The sequence below is a fragment of the Limulus polyphemus genome, unplaced genomic scaffold (assembly GCF_000517525.1).
Source record: "Limulus polyphemus unplaced genomic scaffold, Limulus_polyphemus-2.1.2 Scaffold2155, whole genome shotgun sequence".
Classification (NCBI taxonomy): domain Eukaryota; kingdom Metazoa; phylum Arthropoda; class Merostomata; order Xiphosura; family Limulidae; genus Limulus; species Limulus polyphemus.
In genome coordinates, this window is record NW_013667765.1 from 83,071 (window position 1) to 109,522 (window position 26,452).

At 33.1% G+C, this 26,452-nt stretch overlaps 1 protein-coding gene and 1 long non-coding RNA gene across 2 annotated transcripts in view; one reads left to right on the forward strand and one right to left on the reverse strand.

The window, feature by feature from the left end:
* LOC106466113 (calmodulin) overlaps positions 1-10,803 on the forward strand; it is a 24,370-nt gene extending 13,567 nt beyond the window's left edge. The window contains exons 3-5 of the mRNA XM_013926353.2: positions 3,009-3,152; positions 8,713-8,955; positions 10,273-10,803. Of these exons, the coding sequence (XP_013781807.1) occupies positions 3,009-3,152; positions 8,713-8,955; positions 10,273-10,301 (416 nt within the window). The 3' untranslated portion in view covers positions 10,302-10,803. The remainder of the gene's footprint in view (positions 1-3,008; positions 3,153-8,712; positions 8,956-10,272) is intronic.
* A 1,336-nt stretch (positions 10,804-12,139) lies between these two features.
* LOC106466114 lies at positions 12,140-24,362 on the reverse strand. Its single transcript, XR_001291249.2, has 3 exons — positions 24,108-24,362; positions 21,776-21,883; positions 12,140-12,516 (listed from the first exon to the last, which is right to left on the reverse strand). It is a non-coding gene; the product is annotated as an uncharacterized LOC106466114 (long non-coding RNA).
* Positions 24,363-26,452: the final 2,090 nt, after the last annotated feature.

A 26,452-nucleotide genomic window follows, 5' to 3' on the forward strand; every position in this document is an offset into this window, starting at 1 on the left:
AGTGTGTGTGTGTATATATATATATATATATATATATATATATAATTCAGTTAGAACTTCTAATAGAAATTACCTTTTCTTACATTACTTTAATTTTTCTCAAGATTTTTAACATTTGTTTCAGATGTAGAACAATGCAAAATAGAGTGGTCTATTGTCTAAATTATTGAAAATGGAAGAAAATGTTTATCAGTCTGTACAAAGTCTGGACCAATCAATAAACTTGAATGTCTGTTATCTTCCTGAACTTGTTAGAATTTAGCAATATGGGTGTACAAACTGTATAAGTGCTTATGAAAGTGTGTATATATATGTGTGTGTGTGTGTATATGTTTACTCATAAGTGTTTAATTTTCAGTTATTTGTCATAAATCATCACGCAATAAATCAAAAATATATAGAATAACAATGTTTCCTAATATTTAAGATGTTGTGAAATTGGTTTGTGCTTTTGCATTGTACTTACTAAGCCTCATTTATTTTATCGGAAGGAGGGGTATGACTAATTTTTGTAGATTTCAAAGATGCATTTTAGAAAATCAAAAACTTGTAAAATTACTAAACTGGTACATGTAAGACCACTAATTTATCTGGCTTTCTAACCAAGCTGCATGTGGGTTAAGAAAAATCTCGTTTCTGCTCAGAGCAACGACTTACTCAGTAGACTTAAATTTGTCAATTACAAGTTTCCCCTTCAGGTCAATTACAAATGGCTGTCAGATTTATATAGTTTGGAATGTGCTCTTTTTGTTGATTATAATATGTACTTAAGAGAAGTGCATGAGTAAACAAGTGACTTGAAAAATAGAGAAGTGGGTGGGGCTATCCTCGTAGGTTTGCAAAATATATCAATATTTTGGCAGATCAAAAAGATGGGAGGTTCTTATTTTGTGTTCTAGCATATAAATGTCTAAAGTATAAGTTTCTGATTCATTAATCACTATAGATATAGCATGGTAAGTGTAATAAAATATATACTGAGTAATAAGACGAGACATGCCATACGACACAAAGCCTATTTGGTATTTAGTTTAAATATTTTCTTTCAAATTAAGAAATTAAAACATAAATAATATAAATTGAAGTTTCTTGTATTGATGAAATTTATCTAAAACCTTGAAAACTTGGCAAAATGTTAATGGGGACATTTGTTGTTTTTCTTAAGACTCACAACACCTGATTACATCTGGATTGAACATTTTTTCCAATAGTGTTGGTTTATGGTCAGAAAAGCATTTGTGAACTTGTAATTAAATTAATGATGCACATTATAGTTTGAGAAGTGTTTTTGTGCATTATTAACTTTTGGAGGTAGTTGATAGTTTTTTATTTTATTTTTTGCTGAGTAAGTCACCCCAGAGAAATGTAAAATTATGTACTTGGGTTGTGGATAAAACACTAGCTATCTGTTGAGTGTTTAGCTGTGATGAAGAGGACAAATAGGTTTTAGTTCTGTTTGTAGAAGTTTTGAATATAAAAACCAGGGGGGGGGGGGGAGATACTAGTATTTTATAAAATCAGAGAGGCTTAGTTTGAAATGTGGTATATAGTTTCAACTCGCTTGCTGTAGAATATCAACAGTAGAGTGCAGAACTGGGCAACTAGTGATAGTTGGTCTAAGAAAATAAGTTGTGGGTGAGAGGCTTAATATTGGGCTTTTTCTCTTTTTTTTTTTTCTTTTATAGAATAGGAAATGACTTGATATAGAATTGTTAAAATAAGATTAAGTATTTCTTGTATAAGGTGAATTGTATGTGGTGTCAGCAAAAAATAATTTTAAATATCTTGTATTTCATATTTTCTTGCAAAATGAATATATCAATAAAATATCTTAAGTACAAATTATTAGTTATTATTAAAATTGAACTTCTTATTTGTGGAAAAATTCCACTTGATTATAGCATTTTAGTGTTTTCATAAATATAGAAAGGGCTAGTTTTCATTCTAAGAATATGCATAGTACTGTTAATTATAATAGCATGTACAGACATCTGAATATTTGTGTGTGTGTGAAGTTAAATGCTGTTCAAGGTAAAATACTTAGGCCAAGTAAAATGCGTTTTAGTAACCCAACTAATTTTGTTTTGTTTTTTTATTTATTTATGATATTCAAACGTTTTATTGGCTTTTCCTAACAAATAATCTATGAAGTGGAGGAAGTTAATAAACATTATATATAGTTCGAGAAAGCTTGAATAATGGAGCACAGTTGTCATGTAAAATCATGAAGGAATTAAAAGGGATGGTAATCTGATAACTCAAATAATTCAGAGCCATCTATCTCACTACAATCAATCTGTTAATGTAGCAAATGGAAGCTGGTGGAATATAATGACTGGATTATCATGTGCCATTTGCAAAAGGTGATATGGAATGGGATGTAGAATGATCCTTTTGTGCACATTATATATACGCTGCATATGTTGTATTGATGACATAAATTGGCTCTTAAAACAATATTCACAGAAAATGCTCTCTGACTGTTGAAAAACACTGGATCCTATTTTGTATTTAATATGCATAAAGTTGGGATTTCCCTACACCCATACATCATTATCATTTAGTTAGCCAAATGTGTGCATAGCCTGATAGTAAAATATAAAGAACAAAGTTGTGTCAATGGTTCTGGTTCAGTGGAGAGATAGGAAAATACAGTCACTTTAAAAAAAAAAAAAAATTTAGATTTGAATGCATGTTATATAGTCAAAATCTCAACATCTGTGTAAAGAAAATTATTAGTAATAAATATATAAATTATAGTATCAAGATATTTAAAGACAGTATTGTGCATAATTCCCAAATTAAGATGTTAAGATTCTGCTGTGTATTAAGTATTTTTACCAAATGGAAGAAGCTTTTGTTTTTTATACATTCTAGTTGTACTTTGTTTTTCTTCTGTAAAAATATTAAACATTGTTTCTAAAATATATGTGTCTGAAAGCTTCTAAATGTTTTGTTGTAGTAATTTTTTTCATTCATATTTATTTCAAAAATGTGTACTTTTGCAGAATTCAAGGAAGCGTTTTCTCTGTTTGACAAAGATGGGGATGGAACAATCACAACCAAAGAACTTGGAACTGTTATGAGGTCACTTGGCCAGAATCCTACTGAAGCAGAATTACAAGATATGATTAATGAGGTTGATGCAGATGGTGTGTAAAAGGATATACATTATTTTTTATTCATTTACTGTTTTTTTTCTTTTGTTATAATTAGTTTTAATCATTTTTCACATGCATTCTTGTATAATCCAAAATTTGTTAGTAGCCAGTTGTGATTATATTTGCTAAATTTGTCAGTAAATAGGTAATAGAACAAGTATTGGTGGGTTATTTGTTGAATTTAAGGTTACTGTAAGATTTATAGGTCATTGATTTTCTTTTATAGTTCAAACTAATGTTTTGGACCTAATATAAAAAAAAGTAAGTCTTTGTGCTGGTAAATATATCATAAGTTAAGACTTAAATAATAATTTGCTAAAACTGAGTCACTTATTTTTGTTAAAATTATTGTATGAAAATTTCATTCGTTGTATCATCTTTAGTGTTGAAAGAAAAGGCCTGTTGAAAGAATTAACTAAGCTGTGTGAATAGTTCAGTTATAACTAAAATGAGTTTTGGAAATCCTGGAAACATGGAATTTACCAGGCCTTGAAAGACATGGAATGTGATAATAAAATTGTCTAAACTACTTGTAATGCACAATAAAAGTTCATCTTAAACATTTATTTTGAAGCTTTTCATTTCCATATCATAAAAGTTATGTTTTTCAGCTTGGTGTTTTGTTTTCATTTTAAAAAAAACAAGTTTCATATTACAGGAACAAGACTGATCATTTGCAGTTTCTGAACTTGGTTTAAATTATTTAAACAGTGAGGTGGACCAGTCAAGAACCATGAATGATTTAGTGCTCACTTTTCACTTTTGTATGCTTTAGAGTAGTGGTTCCCTAACTCTTGGCAAAGTAGACTGGTAAAGTTCCCAAAAAATGTTTGGAGAAAAGAACTTGGGGGACTTTTAGTCATCAGATATTGAAAAAAACATAAGTGTTGGTGCTTTCAACAGCCAAGACATGTTGCAGACTGACAGAAATTAATTCAAGGACCAGTACCAGTTCACAGACTGGCATTTGAGAAACACTCCTTTAGAGTATTTACTAAAATAATAACTTGCTTTAAATATTTGTAAATACTTTTTTCTTAAAGATGAAAGCAAATGAAACTTTTATTTTTTATATGCAAGTTTATAAATTATGAAATATTAACAACTATAACTGAAATTAAAATGAAATGTTTTGTAGTGAATTGAACATCCTTTTTCAATATGCATTTTCAAGTTTGTAAAACCTGTCAAGCATCAATTAAATTTGACTATTATGGGGAGGGATCATGTTACTGAAGATAATTGGAACTCCAGGAAAGTGTCTGTTGAATTAAAATTCTCTTAAATCAAACTTTACACATTCAAATTTCAAGATCAGTGGTTGATCCACAGCATGTGTAAAAAGTAGGTTGAGCATTCAAGATTAATTGGAGAAGATCAATGTAATGTGTGTTTCAAATCAACTGATATTTCTAATATTGGCAAGGTTACTCTAAAAAAAAAAATGCATTAGGTGTTGAACAGTGCTAATAATGAAAACATCTTTGCTAGTTCATTGATATATGTACAAAACCAACAAAGTCAGATACGAACAGTGTGGTAGTTCACACCCAAAAGATATGGACTTTGATTATCAAATAAGTCAACATTTTACAGAGAGAAAGACACTACTTGTAAACAAAATCAAATTCATATGCAAAATGTGGTGTCTTGCTTCCTACAAAGGTGGCTTTTAAGTCTACTGAAATAGCTTTACCATTTTTTGTCATATTTCTGAAGTGGTAGCTCATTGATGCCACTCATTCTGGATATTTCCAAAAGATAACTTTAATGAAGCAATTTGTGAAGCCTGTTCTGCAACAACCTTAGCTGTCAAACTTGTGAAGTTATAAGTTAGGGAAAAGGACACTGTAGCTCTTACTTTCCTGCAAAAGATAACAGTTAAACTGGTGGATAAAATGGTAATTGCTTATGTGTTGTTTAGGAATCTGTCTTGATCCACAAGTGATGAATAAAGGGAAACATTTGGCACCAGGCATATTCAAAAATGTCTTAAAGAATAAGTTGTTGTAGCTAAAATATCTTGTTCTGGAAGTTCAATGAAAAAAAACACATTGAATATTTTGGAAATTTCCACAAGTTCAGTTACATTGTAGTCTGTATCATTTGCCTTACATCATCAGGAAAGGTTGTAGAGTGTTGTGAAAAGCTGCCTCATTCTGTCTTGTGGTCAAGCCAGTTTTGAAAGGGACATTTCTTTCCATGGGTAAATTATGGTTGAAAACCTTCATGAAATTGTGTAACAAAGCAATGCTGACACTTGCAACTCAAGGCAGACAGAATATCTTGAGTAGAAGAGGAAAGTGCAGAAGAATGTAAAGAAATAATTTTTACGAGGCTATTCGTGAGGAAGAGGATATTCTTGTTAAGAAAAACTTGGCATAAGTGGGTGGCAAAGAACTAACAAAATTATGCTTCTAATGAAATAAATGACACTGAGGAAACTTGCAAATGAATAGTGTAATTGAGAGTGTCAGTCATGAAAGGAAAGTTTTTTAAAAAATGTATTACAAGAACATTTAAACTAACATGGGAAGTTGATTACTAAATAATGAAACCTATTTGCATGTTGGATATTATTTTGTTCCTATTTGTGCAAAATGGTTAAAAGTATGATGGTCCTGGAAAAAATAACATTCAAATCGTGGAATATGAGAGAATAATTCCTTGGATGTCATGGAATTTATTAACCTGTGGTGTATGAACCCTGCTAAAGTATTTGGCTTTATATTTACTTGTATTGAAAACTTTACAGAATAGTTTATTTTCAGACAAAACTTAATGATATGTGCTCTAGTTCATTAAAGCTATTTCTTAGAGGAGGTGAGGTGTTTTCCCATTACATTGTTATTTGCATCTCTGCCATACATTTCCTCAGGACAATTTTTTTACAGGGTTACACACTTTAAGCAGAAAAAATGTGATAATAATTCCTTGGTTTTTGAGAATTTTTAGCATACAATTGACAAAAAAAACTAACACTGTATTTAAAACTTAAGAAACACCCACTGTCAGTAATATAAATGACTCATTCGCATAGATTTGAGAGTGTAATTCATTACAAAATATTTACCATCTCAGGTTTTTGCACTTTATTTTGTTCTCCCTATAAAAATGTAATATTTCAAACAATGGTTTTCTGATCTCTTAACCTGCCATGTTTTCCTAAGGAATCTGGTGAGTATTGTCAAATGCTGATCTTTGCGTGTTGGCTGTCCCCTGGGGGAGATGGCATTAAGTCTAAGGACTTACAATGCTAAAACACAGGGTTTGAATCCTGCAGTAGACACAGCAGACAGCCTAATGTGGCTTCACTCTGAAACAAGCTTGTCGATTGGCGGAAATTAATTCCAGGAAAGTAGAAAAATATATAGAAAATGTTTTTTATATATCTTTCCAAAATAAGTAACAATTATCTAGCTGTATCTTTTCTTCCCAACTAAACTACAAGTAAAGAGTCATCTTGTAACTATGTTTCCAAAGTGTCATTTTGTTTACGTTAACCTGCTTATTTATGGCCTCAACAACGGAAAAGTTTTGTCATAAATATTGCAGATTAAACATAAAAGTATAAATGACATGGAAGGTAAATTTTAACAACCTTCTAGGTTTGAGAGCTTTCATGGACTGCAACTGCCCGTTGAGTGAAAAGAGGACTAGCTTTGGCTTCTATACTGATGCCTTCTTCAGGTCACTTCAGGTATTTTTGTTGTCTTGGAAAGAAAAACATGAACATGTAGTAAAGCTCCAAGCTGTGTAGGTTGAGTGCGTATCATCAGTAGAATTATGACATCATATTATACTTGCAATTTGTTAAGGGTAGTTGTCTGTAGGTTGTTGACATACAAACCATTGCAGGCAGGTTGGTGTAATTTGTAAGTAGCTTCTTTGAATTAACTTTCTTTTCATTATGAATTTTATATAAAATTGATCACAGTTTATGATATGTCCTGTTGTGTAATCAGGCAGGCAGTAGCACTGCCTATGTAGAGATGGCTCGGATTGTTATTCGAAATGGTATTTTAAATATCTCTTCAATAAGCAGGAACGTTGAGAGCCAGCATGGGCCTCGGGGCAAATATCCTCACCGGGCCCTCTTTCTTTTTTTTTTAACATTTTCAAGAATTTATTAAAAATATCATAAATTAGGACAGCAATGACAAAACCAGACAAAATCATAGCAGCCGTTTTTACCTCACAGTATAAGCGTAAAAACATTAATAAAGTAACAACAAATATGTATTAAATCTATAAAGTAACAAATACATATTAATTATTACTCAAATTATTATTTCATTTGTTCTTAATGTATCAAGCATCTATATGCAAAGAAAAGCCAAATACTATGGTTTTTATCATTAAATGAAGATATGGCCTAAAGATGTTTTGCGGTCTTTACGACATAACCAGGTTTAAATGGCCCAGGCCCCTGGGCAGTTGCCCTCCCCCCTTCCTTCCTTCATCAGAACTTTCCAATACTGTACAACGTTTCCTTTTATAACAATATCTGTGTAATGACTGAGTCACAAGTTCTGGGAATGTCTGTAAATATCATATCAAAAAGTTTGAATTTCTTATTTTTCTTTTTTATTACTTAACTCAAAAACCAAACCAATGGTGTCAACCAAATTCACTGAAGTGAGATTGTTTCAAACAGTATCCACTTTTATAAGTATTACTGATAATGAGTAGTGATTTAAAAAAAATAATAATAATTCTAGTGTAAATGGTTAGCATTAACCCTTGAAGTTAGCTTTCTTGCAGAAATTTGGTGTTCCTTTAAAAAGCTTAAGTATAGGTTGAACAGAGATTACTAGCCAATAATAGATAGACAATAAATATTACAGTTAGAATCTTATTGTATTTAGAACTTGTTTATAAATACAAACCCTCCTATATCTATTAAAGCACTGCATTGAAAAAAAAAGTAATAAAAACTTCAAACAAGAAAGTAAATGTAGGGATTGCTAATATCAATCTTTCAAAAACAATGCAAACAAGACAGTAGGGATGACATTTGCATCATCTGTACATAATAGCATAGGCAAAAATTAACATATTAATGAATTTATATTAGTTATCCCTACATTTACTTCCTCCTTTTTTTATACAAGCATTTGAGGAATCTTAGTTTTCTTGGTGGGAGATGGAAAATTGTAAGATAACATTTTCATCATCAACAGTTTTAAGTTTGGTGTTATGGGGCATATTAATGTTTCAAACAAGTAGAGCTGTATTGTATGTATATAAAAAAAACAAAAACAACAACAATGATCAATCTCAGTTACAAGTAAAGAAACCCACATTTTTTTTGAAAGGTAACCTTTCATCTGTTATGTTAAATGTATCCTGTATGAAAGATTTTACTCTGTCAAAAAATGCTTGGGTCATTTTTTTGTTTTAAATTAAACTATTTTCACCCTAAGTATTTTTCAAATATTGCTGATGATAGTATGTCCCCTCCCCTCTTAATTTTAGACATGACTGATATAAAGTAAAGAATCGATAAGTTCATAAGAAACTGTTTTCATAAACTTTTGTATATTTTTAGGAAATGGCACTATTGATTTCCCTGAATTTCTTACAATGATGGCAAGGAAGATGAAGGATACAGATAGTGAGGAAGAAATTAGAGAGGCATTCAGAGTATTTGACAAAGATGGTAATGGTTTTATTAGTGCAGCTGAACTTCGACATGTTATGACAAACCTTGGGGAAAAATTAACAGATGAAGAAGTAGATGAAATGATTAGAGAAGCAGATATTGATGGTGATGGACAAGTAAATTATGAAGGTGTGTGTTTTTTTCTTAGTTTAATTTCAGAACATTAAATGGTAAGAGCAAATGAAGTGGTAGTTAAAATTTGGTGTGTGCTTATTTATTATAATTGGTTTGTTATTAATCAAAATTAACTGATATTATCTAAATTAACATTTAAGTATTAATTATAATAATATATATGTGTGTGTGTGTATATATATTTCATGAGTAAAATTTGAAAGAGAAGTAAAAAAATCAATAATTTTTATATTGTCTTATTGTTTTACAATTCAAATTTCTCCACAAATCATAAAAGTAGCTATTAATGTTACATTTAACTGCTTCAGTTTCTCGGTGTGAGTATCTATCTATCTATATTTGCTATTTCTGTAATTGGCTTTGTATTAAATGACATGAAACCTTATAAATGTAGTGAGTGTTGGTATAATAAGCCTACAGTTAAAAGACGTAGCATAGGAAAAGTTATTATGAAAGTAAAGATATTAATTAAATTTTAAACTTAAATTGTTTCTGAATTAAACCATTTTCTGTTATATCACCAATGTTCTTAATAATAATAAAAAAGACAAACCCTCTTTAATAAATGGAGACTAAATGAATAAATCAACAAATATTTTTTCCAGTTTTCTTGTCAAACAACATAACATAAAAGCCATTGTGGGAACCTAGTGTTACTAAAAATCTAACTGATTTTTACCAATAATTATTCTATGAATACACCACGAATTAATGAATGATCTAAATTTTGATTGGCTCACAAAGGAATTTACCGATGTTTGGCTGCTTCAACTGCACTTTTCTGCTTCTTTGTTGGTCAAGCTTGATTTTGCAAAATTTGTTTATTTCAATTAACTATGAAATGTGGGGTTGGGGTGGTAATACTTGCCCCGTTATATTTGATGGGCTATACGCTAGTGTGTAATATTAACTTCTGATCACATAATGTAGGGATAGATGGTGCTGATTAGGATTCTCAAGTTCCAAAATTAGAGTACTGTTTTACATTAAAATATCATAGATACAAATAATGCTGAACAAAATCATATACTGGCCTTGTTCCAATATCCATGCTTGAACAAACAATCTGCTTCATCCCTTACCTTTTCAAAACTGGGTATCATCTAAAGTAAAAATTGACCTTAGTGATAGTTTGTATTAAAGTTTTCAAAGAATTCATTAAATGTTATATATGTAATAAAAGTAAGATAGTTTTTCATACTGAACAGTTAATTCGTAAAATTGGTTAAATATTCTAAATACAACATTTATGTTTTTTTAGAATTATAATTACTGCATTTGTAACTTAGATTAATTTTTTCTTTCTTTCAGAATTTGTCACCATGATGACATCAAAATGAAAGCCTTTTATCAACCTTGTAATTAAAATGTTGAATATATTTTTACTGTTCTGTTTTCCATTTTAATGATTGGTGATAATGTAAGTTTAATATGCATTTGAAATTTGATGTTTTCTTTATAAAACAAAAAATTATTATATTACATAAGAAAAATTGTATAATAGCTCTTGGTTTCTATTTTTCACTTTACCACTGTAAACCATACTAATCCATGCTTGTTCTCTTTTTTTTTCTCATACAAATTACTTCATTCTCATAAACAATTTTCAATTTATTGGTTTTGTTTCTTACCTTTACATTGACTGCATAAGAAAAGCAAAAATGTTATGAATGGAGGGTTAGTTATTGTCACTAAACCACTTGGAAGCATTTGTTCACTAAGAGTTGCATTAGCTGTTTGAAAAGACCAACAGTTCAAACCACTTCCTCTGAAAAATATCCATACAAAACACCTACTGTTGTACCATTAAAATCTTCAATAAAATCATTACTTTGTCACTTGTTTGATTATACAGGTTTTTATTTAGCAAACATTGGTTTATTTACATTTTCTACTATCTTGATAACTTGAATCATTTTTCACAAATTTACATTACAATTAGTATAAGAGTAAATATTTTTTCTTCATTTATTTCATTTGTGTTTGAGAAAGGTAACCACAAATTCAAGTAATATACAGTTTATGTATTAAAACAAGGCAAAGAATACATTTTAAAATTATTGCTTTAAACAGTGTAGAAATTCTAAGGATAAAGGATTGTTACTCTGAACATAGACAATAAATATTTACTGGTTGAATTTGGTTATCCAAGTAAATTTTGAGAAATAGTTAATTCAGGCAAATATTTTTTGAAACATGGCGGGCACCCAAGTTACCTCAGGCAAATCACGGAAGGGGTTAATATGATTCAGAGCAGGGAGACAAATTACACTAGAATGAACTTGTATTTTCCAAAAGACCTCCTTAGAGAATAATTGTTGCCAATATTGTAATGTATTACTAAATATAATGCAAAGAAAAATTCTAGTTTGCTTCTCAAATATTTGGTTATGCAAAGTTAAAGTTTCTACACTTCAACCTAATTAGTAACAACATTTGTTTAAAACTATTATTCCCCTGCACCATCTTTCACAAAGTTACATTATAATTTGAATAGAAGTAAAATCAGTTTTCCATTTGTTTTATTGGTGTTTGAGGAAGGTATCCACAAATTGAAGTTAATTAAAATACACTGAATATTGTTGGTGCAAAGTCAATAAATATACATACAAATACATATGTGAATTTGTATAACTTATTGGTATCACACAAGGAAGAATGCAGAAATGTAATAAGTAAATTCTTTTAATAGGAAATAACCATTTGCTCTCGCACAAAAAGGAAAAAAGCTATTTAAGAAACTAATAGCCTGTACTATTGTACTAAGCAAAAGTTAGATTGAACTGCAAACCACACTCAAATTCAAACTCCAGAATGAATAAACTATTCCAAGTTAACCATAAGTGTATATAATAACTTAATATCCAGAACTTTTTTATAACAGTAGTAGTATGTGTAACAGTAAGGAAGGGACTGAATATTCATGATTAATTTAGATTATTAATTATAAATGGGAATGAATTATGACATCTAAATAATATAGGATTTGCAAATCATACTCCACTGAGGGATTAAAAAAAACTATAATATGAAAGGAGTCCATCAATGTGGTAAAAACAAACTCATTCAGTAAAATATAAAGATTAAAGGCTCAATAATATCCTTCCACATTGTTTTAAACATGATTTTCCGTTTAATAAAGTCAAAACACCTGATAGTTTTCCATTTTCATTAGTTCTTTACACCTTAGTAAAATCCCTTTATGGTTCCAAATATATTTTACAATATTACTCAATCCTGTACTGCTTAAAAAGTCAAAATTTGTAACTGGAAACTAAGGTACTATCTTTATAATAATTTGTAACACTATAGTCAAAAAGGGTTATAAAACATTCCAGTTTTTAGATTTTTTTGTCTATCAGAATTAATAAAAGTATTAACTTTTCCTGGTTTCTCTGTACATCAATGCGAGTTTTGATATGAACATTTTGTCAATATGCATGGCTCCTTTGATTTCGCTTGGAGAATCACTTGATAAAGACCATATGGTACAATGTTCCCTCCCACTCTGCTACATTTTCTTAACCTGCCATTGAAATCTGAAAAGCTACCCAGCTGAAAAGAAAACAAGAAACAAATTTGTTTTGTTTTTGAGTAGTTGAACACAACATAGCATGTTTTTAATTATGTAAGCTTTTACCAAATTTTGTTTGTCTATGGTTTTAAAATGTGATACAATAAACATCAGCTTATTTAACGAATGGCAAAAAGTGTGTTATTATAATTTAAACTGTTTCAGAGCTGTTACTCTGTATGAAAAGAAAAAACAATTACCAAGTTTTCACTCTATAAATCTGTTAACCCTACGTAAAAATGACTAATTCTGAAGAAAATAAACAGACTAAATTTATCTCCTAAAATAAAACAAAAAATTGGATACTCAACATAAGTTAATGCAATCTATTGCTACAAATTCCATATTCTCTAAATGCCTAATGCAAGTTATCATATTATTTTTATCCTTAGATAACTTTCACAGCCAAGTATTTTAAACCATATCTCATTTCTTTTGGTTGTTGTTAAGGCCAAAGCTATCTGTGGTCTGTCCATCACGTGCACTGAAACCCGATTTTTAGCATTGTATGCGAGACGACATACACATTGAGTGGTGATCTCATTTCTATGTTTAAGGATATTTTCAAGTGCACTGTTGATTTTAGCTGTTACTCATAACAGTCAGTAAAACAAATACGTGCCATTGGGGGAATCTGATCTCTTATTCAGTATTGTAATTTTTTTAAACATCAAGAAGTTTGTAAACATGTAACAGCCCCCAAAAAAACAGCATACAAAATAAATGTGCATCAAACAAAATCACAAATGATAAATGTTACTGCTTGAACTAGCATAATTTTCTATCACTATCCTTCCTGTAAAAAGATAACCTCAGTTCTCCCATTAACACCACTTTACTTCATAGAAAGGAGAAACAAATTCCTTTACAGTAGTCTACAAGACCTTATAACAGATTGTAGATTATTATTTTTCTTCAATAGTCAACAAGAGTTATATTTGTTACTCCTACTTTAAATTCACACTAGGCCTAAACCTTTTCCAGGATAAAAACTGAAGAAAAGATAGTTATATTGATGAGTTAATTGGGATAGTTCATGATACAAAACGCATGGACATTAGAAAATAATTAAAAATACAGAAATGAAGAGAAAGAAATCTGATAATGGTGTGCAAGATGCGACATTTTTTTTAGCTCAAAAAACATTAATAAACCACATGATTAGATGTAGATTTAATTAAACAGTTATCATCTGCTAAATTTTAGCCTAACACGGTAGGCTTTGGCTCAGCCCCAATGGTTAACTTGCAAGTTACTGAGGGTGGTCTAAAAAGAACTATGTCAAGTGATGCAATAGTCAAGAAGAATCACTTCACATTCAAAAGATCTAACAACCTCTTTTGGTAAATTCCCAAACAAAATTTTACATGAAACCACAATGATGTGAAAACAAGTAATTAAATGGGTAACTCTGCAAATAGTAGGAGTATGCTAGAATTATGCAACTTGACTTCACTGCTGGGAACAACATTCACCCCAAAGTTTGGCAGGTACAGAGTTATGTTAATAGGCCTTCATAGGAAAAGGTTGACTTTCTCCTAGTGGCAGTGATCTGCCATATTATCTCCTTGGCTTCTTTTTCAGCTGGGATGATGGATCATTGAGCTTCAGCAACCAAACCTCCTCTTGGTTGTATAGTATCCAAGCCTTTGTCCACTTAGCAGCTTGGTCCTGATAATTCTTCCTCTGGACTTGTATTTGCTAAAGCATACGTTATCGAATGATGGCTGTCCAAGGTGTTGTTGGGAACTTCAGTGAGCCATTGTGGTCAACTTCATTTGTGTGGCTGTAGACACTGATACTCCAATTCTCAGTTTCATGATTAATAGTTTAATTGCTTTCATTGGGGTTGCCTGATCTATGAAGTTGGACCTTCACTGGGATTTAGATAGTCATTTTCCGGACTTTAACTTCAGGAATGTTTTTTTTTTTCAGTTTTGGGATGTACAGGTTCTGTTGGAGGTAATTTTTCATTGCTACATATCATCTGAGGGGGCATCACTGTATTATAACATTGTCCCAACATTTCCTTTACTTCACCTAACATGTACTGAAGTTGCTTCAAGCACTGGGGTAGTGAGTTGAACTGAGGATACACTGCTTGGCTCTATCAGCTAGCTAGGCATTGTGAAAGTATTGGTTGATCCATCCTTCATCAGCCCAAATGTTGAAGGTGGTTCAGAGGTCTTTGGCACCTCAGAGGACTTCAGGACTGGTCTAGTATCAGCCTTGGTCAGATCATGCATGTCCAATGCATTAGCTAATAACAAATCTTCCTCTTAGGTGAGTAGCCAAACAACTGGCTCATTGAATGAACAACATAGCTAGAACAGTTAAGAACTTTATCCTAAAGAGAAAAAGTTGTAAATGTAAGATTATATGAATTCTAATTGGTCAGAGGCTTAGCTAGAAGTGTAAGTTTAGAATTATAATGGCTCAATTACCAAGTTTCTCTTTTCCTATAATTACTTTTAGACAGTATTATAATCATGAAACCATAAAATTGTAAATTTAAAGTTATGGTCAAGTAAACGTTTTATATGTATATTGCCTGTAAACAACATATCCCTTGCACCTATGGATTTCCCTGGTCCTTTATGCATCACTGAGTTTCACTCAGCTGTACTGCCCATTGTAAATCATTGTCATGGTAACAGCTAACACAAGTAGGAAAGACATTGGGAGGGGGGGGGATTCCTACACTAACAAGATATCCATTAACAGTCACATCACACATTCCAATATAAAATTAATACAGAACAGACAGATTACTGGTCAAGTGAATGCTGCCTGCTTTCTGGACATGAAGCTATGTGTTTCATGTATTGGTTCTGTCAGTGTATTACACAATCACAATGTACCAGACACCATCCACAGTAACTCACGGAAAACCACTTAAGTACACAGAGGTATTATGACTCTCTCCATAACATACACTCATGCATTTCACTGTACCTGGGCTGGCTGTTATTGAATGGTTTTCTTGTAGAAATCCAGTTAAACTGTTGTACAGGCAAATGTTACTGACAACATGATCATCCCTAGGATACCAATGCCAAAATCAAAGTTAGAAACAGCCAATTTCTATGGTAGACACTATCAAGACATATTTGTAGATAGGCTTCTCTAGTCACATTTAGCTGATCACCATTTGCAAGAATAAAGTCAGTATTAATTGGTAGGAGTGATGGCTTCACTTTGGGATGCCTGATACACAACGAGATCAACCAGTGTCCTGGCAGCAACTGTATCAATTGGGAACTATTTCTTCCCCCTATCATTATGGGTACTACAAAGCATTACATAGGGTTTCATAAAGATGGGTTGACCTCTCAAGCTTTTGATGCAAGCTGTCCACTGCTTTTCGTTAAATCAGTGGCTAGACTGAAATAGAGCTCCATTAATTTCCCATAGCTGAAATAGCATTTTTATCACTTGCTGTCAAATGCTGTGCAGATGTTCAAAAGTAGCAACCTTGTCAATATTTTTGCATAGAGAATTCAATTTGAAATAACTCAACTGCTCACAAACAAAGCATGCATGTTCCTCCCATAGTAAGTTTTAGGTGTGGTACAAACATCATAGGCACCAAGGAATTCCTGCCACTCACTAGGGATCAGTAGGGTGGTGTCATAGCACCAGAATGTGTTGGCTGCTGGTTTGCCCTCAGCATAGCTCAAGCTTGGCATGAAGCAGTCACTTGAAGAGATCAGCCTGTCTGAGGTACAGCCACTGCAACTAATGATGCAGGCTTCTTCAAACTTCTTTAAAGCCATAGTTTTAAACACTCTTGCCACGGAAGCTGCCTCTTTTAGAATAAAAATGTCTCTCACACCTAAGTGATGCTTAATCACCTCACCATGTGCTCTGTTGACAAAATTATCTATGATGACATCTTTATGATTTGCCAAAGCCATTACAAAATATGCCTTCCCATACAAAGTGCACAGATCATCCACGCAATTGGCCAAGCTGTCAATAAGCCCCTCTGTTGAAGCTTGATCTCAGTGCAATAGATAACTCAATTCTACAACACCTTTAAACATCAGCACAACTCAAATATTATTGTATTCCAGTCTCAGAGTTGCTCTTTACTCATTCAACTGCTTGATAGACTCAACAGATGGAATATTCAAACCCAGGATACAGCATTGAAATGCTTCAGGAAATGATCCACATCCTGTTTAGCTACACCTTTAAATGTTGACAGAGAGATCTGCTTAACTTTTCTCACAGGGACCTGTTATTGGGGCATAAACCTCTCACCTATGGACATTTGGATAACAACAGGCTGAAATGCCCTAATCACTGGGGAATAAGGTGTAGTGTGTAAGCTCAGTGACATCTTTACTCAGACAAGCATTTGGTACTTACTCTAAGGTGGCAGAATGGCAAGTTATCATAGGCAGAGATCACCCTTCACTTCTGCACTATATCACATATCTCCATAACTCAGTCACCCTGGCATTATAACCCTCATTGTGGAGAGGCTCCAATGTCATATCTGTTGAAAAACATGGCTGGCAGACCATAAATCAGTAGAAACCATCCCATTTAGTCTGACTTGCCAGACCACACACCACCTTGACCTCCAGTTATTGTGTTCCTCTAGTGCATTGACAAAGAAAATGATCAGCTATTCTTGTTGCATGATTCAAGAAGTTCTCCAATAGAGTCTACTGCCACAACAAGAAGTAAGTAATAAATCTTTGCAGCACTGGCAAAAAGTCTGACATCTAGAACAGGACTTACTGAGACCTGACTTCCCTCTAAGACAATCATCTTCCTTCAGTGATTAGCTTTTCCATTTGGTAGTGTCTCTTAACTTGTTGATAATGCAATTTCTTCAAGTATGAAGCATTTTTAAATTTAATAATATAAGAGTTAAGAAAAGCATAAATATATACTTGTCAAGAGAAAAATGGAAAATATTGCAATAACAAATCCTGTGGTAATGACACCAAATCTTCTCCTTTTTACCTACTCTGTAGTGTTCTCAGGTGCACTGACTTCCCTTAAGTGATTGGGTAGCATCTCCAGAATAAAAGGTGATTCAACAGCATATGTTTCATGGAGTAAACCTGAATTTTCTGATTTGTTTGAAGTGTGAAAAAAGACTAGACACCATGTATTGAAATAATCTTTATTCACAATAACAAAAATAGTGAAAAATAAGACAAGTGCACAAAAAATGTCACTTTTTTCTGGAAACTGGTAAATCTTTTAAGGGCTGTTTGAATCTGTAACAATTATTCCAGACTAACTAACACATAGCAGGAATATCTCCTATGAGAAAGTGCACATGACATCACACACAAATGATTGAGGACAATACGTAGTTAGAGCAAAGGGAACTTAGCAGCTTTTATGACCAACATTCTGTGTTATAACCACATACACCTGCATTTATGAAAGTCTGGAAAAATATTATGTTAAACATGGGGAGGTAGAAAACCTGTGATATGACCGCATACCAAAATATTTATATTGGATTATAAAAGCATTTAATTCATTTGATATCAGCCATAATGCTAAACCATGTTCTATCTCCATTTCCCACTTTTAATTGAGCAAGTGGGTCAAGTTAAAAATCCTGCAAAAGTAACACCCCATAATGGTGAAACAGTGATATTGGTGGTTTGAGAACCATTCAATCAAGTCCAAGCTGTGTTCATGTGGAGAAAATAATAACCAGCTGATGCAAGGATTGCACAGAATAGAGCTTAAGTTCTCTACAAGCAATCAGCTTCCAAAGGTGAGACATGAAAGGAATAAAACTGTGCAGCAAGTCCAATCTCATGGATACTTTTGGAAGATATGTTTTGCACAGGAACTAAAAAATGTTGGTGCCAGTAATTTTTGATGATGATAATATTCTACTCCATATAGATGAAGACCAAGGTGAGGCCTTCATGTAAAGATTCATGAATCAATATTACCACAGTGACATTCAAGAAATGCTCAAGCAACAGCAGCCTTTATCTGAACTATAACTACTCGTCTGTGGAAATAATCTTTATCTTGTAAAACATATAAAGAACCATAAATACGTGTTAAGATGGAGTTCCAGGACCAGTTAAACTCAATTCAGTATGGCTAACTGTTTGTAGACAACAATCTGGTGTATAGCAAAGGTTCTAGAAAAGCTGAAATTGAATGCAAGAATCAACCACCCTTCAAAATGGTGAGTAAATGAAGTAAATGACACAGGAAAGGTCATCAATCTTGCCAAAGCCTTGTTCTACATACTCAAAGATAGACATACTGATAAGGACAACCCATCATCACCCTTTGTGGGTACTGCCATAATTGTAGAAAAAACAGTGAAGTACTTGAAGGGCATCTTAGACAGAGAATTCAATTTTACCAAGCACATTAACACCATAATAACTAGAGCTCCCAAAGAAAACAATGAATATAAATTGCAGCAGGAAGTAGAGCAGAAGAACATCACCTGATTTTGTTCTGCCAAAGTAGTATCTGCTCCATCCTGGATTATGTGCTACTGATGATCAGTATGAATGCTACACAGCTAGGTAATATTGAAAAAATATGAAACGTGTATAAGACTGGTCACATAATGTACCTCAGCCACCCCCATCAAGGCCCAATTACATTTCACAAGCCTCAGGAGCATCACACAGCACTAACAGTACTTACATACAAAATTCTCAAACAACTCACTGCCAAGCAGTGGACTGCCTAAAAGGTGCCTCAGGAGACAATCATGGGTGAACAGGTGCCATACAGTCACCGCCTTGACAAATATTCATCACCAGGTTTCAGATGCTCCATTGTGAAAAATCATCTGGTTGGGATCTGTAGAAACAAGCCTAGGTAGAAATTGTAGAGAATAGGCATAAAAGCCTGTCAGAACCTATTTGAAGACAACTTTAGACAGTGACCTGCCATAATAGCAACAGATGATCCTTATACCACAGATAGTAAACAAGCTGGTTGGGCATTCATCATTTAATAGAGCAACAACAATCTGAATGACTGGTGGAACATTCAACCTTCAAACAAGTAGCACAAGTATGGAGCTGGAAGCCACAAAGTAAACTCTCCTCTGGATTGCTGAAAGCAAAAAACAATAAAAAAACAGGGCCACCAACATAATACTTACAAATGACTTGCAGGCAGTACTGTACAAAATTTAGAGAGTTTGGTCCCAAGATGTATGGCAGGAAGCAAAGGAACTGTATGGTAAGACCATAACCTACATTTATTTGCCAGGCTATGCATGGATAAAACTCAACAGGGAAGCTGATGAACTTGCAAGAGAAGTTCCTATACCAAAACTGGTACATCCCTATTAGCACGATACTGACCTCATGTCTACTAATATAGCAAACTAACAAGCTAAGAAAAGTCTTCACTTGCATTCAGAGGGTTTGTTAATTAGTTTTGTTGATAAGCACAAAGCTAAACAATGAGCTATCTGTTCACTGCCCACTGCAGATACTTAAACCCAATTTTTAGCCCCATGCTGAGCCATAGAGTGAGGAAGAAATCAGACGGAATGAGACTTCTGGAAAACAGGAAAGCGTTTGGTATAGTTAAGAAAAATCACAAAATGGGGAACCTGTAGGTTAGTATATACCAGAAGATTACTGGTAACATTACTAAAGGAGCTCTCTTCTATGTTCTGTGAGACTGTCAGCTTCCAGCTAAATGGTCAGTGTCTGTTGATGCAAAGTTGGGGATTGTCACCTAGTACATAAAAACACCAACATCAAAGCAAATGTTTGTAAACTTACATCATTAATAAAGAAAGGAAAAAACCAAGTAAGCCATGTATACAAAGGTAACCAATAACCCACAAAAAACATCTATATTACCTTATATAAAATAATATTAGCATCACATATCAAGAAAATAAAAAAGATAAAAAATGCTGTTTAAACAAATTCCTTTTGTTGTGCTTGTCAATTTCCTTAGATCCTTGCATTTCATAAAGTTCCTCGTGACATTTATACATATAAATATCAACAGAAAATAGGATATCAATTATAATACTGTTTGTGAGAGCACAATTTACTTATGCAGAAGTTTAGTACATTACATTAAAATGATTTTGAATATGTAAATCGTTAAGTCACATGAAAATTACAGTTGATATAAAGTCGTGGTGGAATGACATGCATAAGAATTACATTTGATCACTTTTTGGGAAGGTTATGTAACAGTTCTGACACAAAATATTCATATACTTTGGTCATAAAGATGTGTCAAGATTGGGGATTTAGAATTTTCAAGACAGGGTCATCCCTTTGTAGATAATAGCATTAGAAAACAAAAGAATATGGAATGAGTTGGGGAACCAGAACTATACAGAACGAGACCTGCAACAAACTGTACCCCAGCTGGGTAAGCAAAGTGCAGTACCTTGCAACAGATGAGAATCCATGAACACAACAGTTATTGGGAAAAGCTGTCTATGTGCCCCAGGCAACAGAACACAGCATAATTAAGAAATATCATTCTGTAGAAGTGAAGAGAGTAGTGGTGTGCTTTTGACATGGCAGCCTTAGAAATGAGCATTTATCAAGGGAAATTATACTGCAGGAGCACAGCCATTGGAAAGAGCATAACAGATAATGATGACATGGAATTTAACAATGTGGTGAGGGTTCAAAATCATTTTAATATAACATACTCAAGATCTATGGTTCTACAAGTTATAGCAAAGAATTACATATAAAAAAAGTTCTTGTTAACTGAAAGTTGTTTTCTTACATACAAATATACACTGATACAACTTCAAGACATTAAAGTTTAATGACATCACACTTTACTGTAAGTCAACTCAATTGCAGAAAATGGTCTGAACAATTCAAGTCTATAATTTTTGTTAACTTCCTTTTGAAGGGCTGTGCACTTTCTTTTGCATATTATACTGTTAACATGCTGTTATTTTCACCATGACAACTATTCTATTGTTCGTTGCCTTCCAAATTTTTGGTGTCAGAGATACTTCACTTCTTGATCTTTTGCTTCAAGTTACAAAATAGGAGTGATCAAGAGTAGGAGGGCATGCAGATAATTTAACTTAGCTTTAAGACATATTATTTGTGATTTTTAAATTAATTATTTTTTTATTCATTTCTGAAGTAGCCAAATAAACATGTGAGGAATGCTTTTGTTATAATCTACACAAACAATGATTTTATTATTTGGCTTTATACAGAACTACTAGTAAAATTATTCAAAAAGAAGAAATATAAAATGTACACGTACAATGTCTTCAAATCTTCATTTATGAAAACATTTCCTATGATGTTTTCAGCTTCTTGGAATCATGACTATCTTTATCATCACCTTCATCTTCCTCTTCAAGTTCATTGTCTATTTAAGGACACATACCAAGAAAAAAAAGTTGAAAACTGTGTCAAATATTTATAGGCATTTTAACAGTTTCTGTATTTGCATAACAAATATTTTCATAAATATGACATAAAAAACTGTAATTTACATAAACTTGCTTGTTTTACTTTCAAATTTTACAGCTCATCATATTTAATCATTAATTACAGTCTATGGCTTAGTTTGCTAAAGATTACAACCATTTATTGTCACACTGTAAAATTAAAAATAACATTGTAAAGTTCAAAAATTAATATTAAATGAACTTCCTCTAATTATAATATATGTCTAACTTACTAATTGAACCAAATCAATATGTAGTAACTAAATATCTTCAACTGAAGTAGTTATCAGCCATTCTGATCCCTCAATTTGGAGTATCCAGTGGTCCATTAAAGCAAAAACAGGCTAAATTGTCATCTTTTTTGGCCTATGATATTGCTCAAAAGACCTTTCCCCCAAAAAACAATTTTTACAGGGGATTTTTTTTTTTACCAACGTGACCTTACCCAATTTCCAGATATGGACAGAGTTAAATTTTGTACACGATGTGTAAACAAAATATGTTCACACTGTACTGGTTTTTGTGCAATTTAATGCTCACAATGGTCTGAAATAGAGCTAGGTGAATTAATCAATTAAAGCCACATAAATCTGCTTGCCCTCTTTGTTATTGCATAGCTATCTGCTACTGTCATTAACTTTGAACTGCTGACTAGAGGGAAGGCAACCGGCTGACAGTACTTAACATCAACTCTGTGGCTCTGAAATGTTAATTGAAGTGTATATTTAATGTTTTTTTTATATAGTGTTATGTTTCTAACTTATAATTGTGTAACTATATTCTTTAATGTTGTATAAACAGACCCCTATCCATGTTTTTTTCAGAAATTAATAATTAATGTCTAGTTTTGTATAAGCAGGCAGCATAGGGGGTCCATATGTGTATGTGGCAAAGGAAATGGTAGTACCAGTACCTCTATGTACACAAACTGTGTTTTGTGGTCTCATCCAGACAAGTCCAATGCACTAGTAAAATGTAATGCAGTAATATAAGCCAGGTGTAAGATAGTTTCCTTTACATACAAAGCTGGCAGCACTAGCTCAGGCAGTGATCCACCCGGGAAAGGATAAATTTCTGGTGTTGCCTTGCAATTATAAGCAATTGGCTATCCAGCTGGAACAATCATAGGTATATTGAGTAATTGGAAGTGATCAGTGTTAGTGATAGTGCTAAGGTCACAAAACCTGATGATGACAAAACCTTGTCGAAACATTGTACATTTGCTGTTACGTTAAAGTTATATTAAAGTTTTCTTCATTACCCATTAAAGCCATCTCCAACCATTATCAGTCTCAAAGTGGGTTTTTCGTCATCGAATTTAAGGTCACATCTGTTGTACCATGACTGAAAGAAAATACAGGGTTTCTAACACACCTTTGGGTGTTAATTTGACAGTTGTGCTGACAATCTAGATCTAATGATGTAAGATCAACTCAGTAACTTGTTGGTTGAATATGCAATGTGTTTGTTGGATTAGATGACCAACTAGTTCAATGTAACTTGGCATCCTATAAACATATGTATGATAAAGTATCCACTGCATCAACTTCCTTGGAGCACTAGGGAGGTCACAAATGCTGAAATACAGCAGATGCTGTAAGAGTGCATCATACAACCTTTGGATAGTACTTGGTCATTTCCAGTGATAATTATCAAAAAGAAAGAAGGTATGCCAAGATCCTGCATGGACTTCACGTGAATAAACACTGTAACATGGCTGGATACATTTGAATGCTCTTATTGGTTTAACACGTTAGATCTGGCATCTAGATATTTGGAAGTAGAGCAGGATCATGAAAGCAAAACAAAAACTGCTTTTAGTTTTAGCACAAACTTACTTGTACAAATTCCATGTCATACAATTTGGTCTATGTAAACAACCATTAATGAAGTTAGATTTAAATCGTTAATATAACTTAAACGTGATATGTATTAAGTTTAACGTAAAATTTAAAAACTTACACATACAGGCTACAGTTCCACCTGACAAAGAGCTCTTAAAATTTAAAAATTAATTATTAAAGAGCTGGAAAGTTCGTGGATTAATATTTTTTTTATATTTCAACATGGTAACTTAGCCTGTAAGTTTCTTTCTTTCTTTTTTTTAATGTTAAACTTAAAGTTAGATGAGTCACGTTTTACCTTCTCTTTTTAATGAATGATATTGTCCACCACTGACTTCATTCGAAGTTTTTTCCTGATTTATAAGGCTGGTTAAGACTTCATTTGCTCTTCTCTGCACAGCAGTAACTGATCCGCTCAAGTTTTTTAATTTTTCTGTTGAGCATTTCAAATTGCTAGTAGAATGAAATGCCAGTTCTTCGATACATATTTTTTCTTCGTCGTTTTTCAAAATTTTAAGACTCACGATAGCCGCCATTATAGATGTAACGCCACCTATATTTTTATATAGAAGCTATCAATTTCAATTTTGCTTCTGAAGAAGAAAGGTCCATCTTTCGACAGCGTTCGGGTTATAAGGTTTCATCATTTTGTATCAAGACTTCTTGAACCTGCGTGTTTTTCTGACACCATTAATCTACAGTTATCGTTTTTTGTTACATAATGAGTCTACTGATCAAATAACTTTGATAAAGATTAGATGCATAAAAAAGAGGAATCTCTTAGAACCCAGCAGTGGTACTTTTATTATTCTGTCAACAGCTTACAATTTTATTTTACTATATTTTTTGCTTCTGGCTTTTTAAAACACTTTATCTCAATCTAATTTATAACAACATTTCAATATAAGGTATTACTACTTTAAGGAATTTTAAATATATATATATATATTGTTACGACAGCGGAAGTCACGTAACTGGTAACGCGTGATGAGTTTCTAAAAGGATAGGGGAACATCACGAATAATCCAGTATTTGCTACACGCCCTCTATTTTTGTATATAAGCCCGGCAAATAAAGCGGAGATATAATTGCAGACAGGTAGATATAGAGGTAGATAATCGAGTCGTTAGTCAAGTGCGTGAATCATTTTGAATTATAGCGTGTGTTTAAGTGAAAGTGACTGTGGAAATTAAGTGTATTGAGAAAAAATAAACTAGTTTTATTTAGGAAAGGACTTGTATCGCTGAAGTTTTCCGGAAAGAATTTATATGGGAAATTAACAAACGACCAGAGATGATGGTGAGGCAAGTAGGCGGAAGTGAAGGTATGTCCAAGTAGCAGAGGCCGGTTGATCTTTGAAGAAGGAGCAAGTCGGCAGCCGATTTTGACAAGTTATCGAAACAAAATGAAGCAAACGGGCCTGGCGGGGATCTATATATCCAATGTCAAAGAGCTTGATGTGGAGGGAAACGGGAGTACCCCGAGAAAACCCACTTTCACTAGTCGGGACCAAATAGAAGCCCGATTAGTGCCCAGGTGAAGATCTATTGACGGGTTGAAGACCTGGAAAGATACTGAACAGTGAAATTGTTATGCAAAGAATATAACATGTTATAAGTAGTTCTGTTGATCATGGATGTGTGGTAGTGGTGTTGTGTATCATGTTATATGGGGATAGGTATTTGCACCATGGTTTGGGGGTGGCGGCAATTTTATGAAATTCGGCTGTGAGTGAATTTCGGTGGGTGGCTTTTTTTTGTAGTATTTGGAGGCGAGTTTAGAAATGCGGTCTTGTATAGTGTGTAGTGATGTGTGTTTTTCAATGTAGCACGCGGGCGTGTAGTGAGGGAGGCGGTAGACGAAACGTATTACTTTCTTTTGCAGTTTTTGTAAAATCTGCTGTTGGTTATTATTCATGTTACATGTAATCATTGCGCCATAATCTATTAAGGGTCTGATGAATGTTTTGTAAATGTACATGATTATTTGTGGTCTGCATCCGTTGACGTGGTGACTGATTTTTGTGGAGGTAAACTATTATTGTTTTAATTTTCTTGCAAATTTCCTTAAAATGCGTGTGCCAAGTTAATTTAGTGTTTATGGTTATTCCTAGGAATTTGGCGGATTTATTGAATGAGATCGTGTTATTGTAGAGATTTGATTTAGCTAGCTTGACACTGTTGCGTCAGCGAGGTCACGTGACTAGTGTCACGCCCCCTGCTTTCTGGAAGTATCTTGTACCTTCGTGAATTGTCGGGAGATTACTAGATATAGGGTAGTCTGGTATATATAAGAGGGTGACAACGTGACGGGGAATGTAATGTGTGTGTAGATAGTGAGTAATTGATCTGCAGTGAGAAAGTATCGTTGAAGTTAACGTTCGTTATAGCGTTTGTTTTAGCTCGAATGTTGAAATCAAGTGTATCGTGAAGTTATATTCAGAAAGAATAAACCAGTTTTATTAAGTAAGGACTTGTGTCGCTAAAGTTTCGTTGGAACGAAGTTATGGAAAGTTAATTAACAAACGGAGACGTAACAACACGCTTTGAGTCTTTTGTTTAATCTACGGTAGAGAGCCCTGCATGGCCAGGTGGTTAGGGCGCTCGACTCGCAATCTGAGGGTCGCGGGTTCGAATCCCCGTC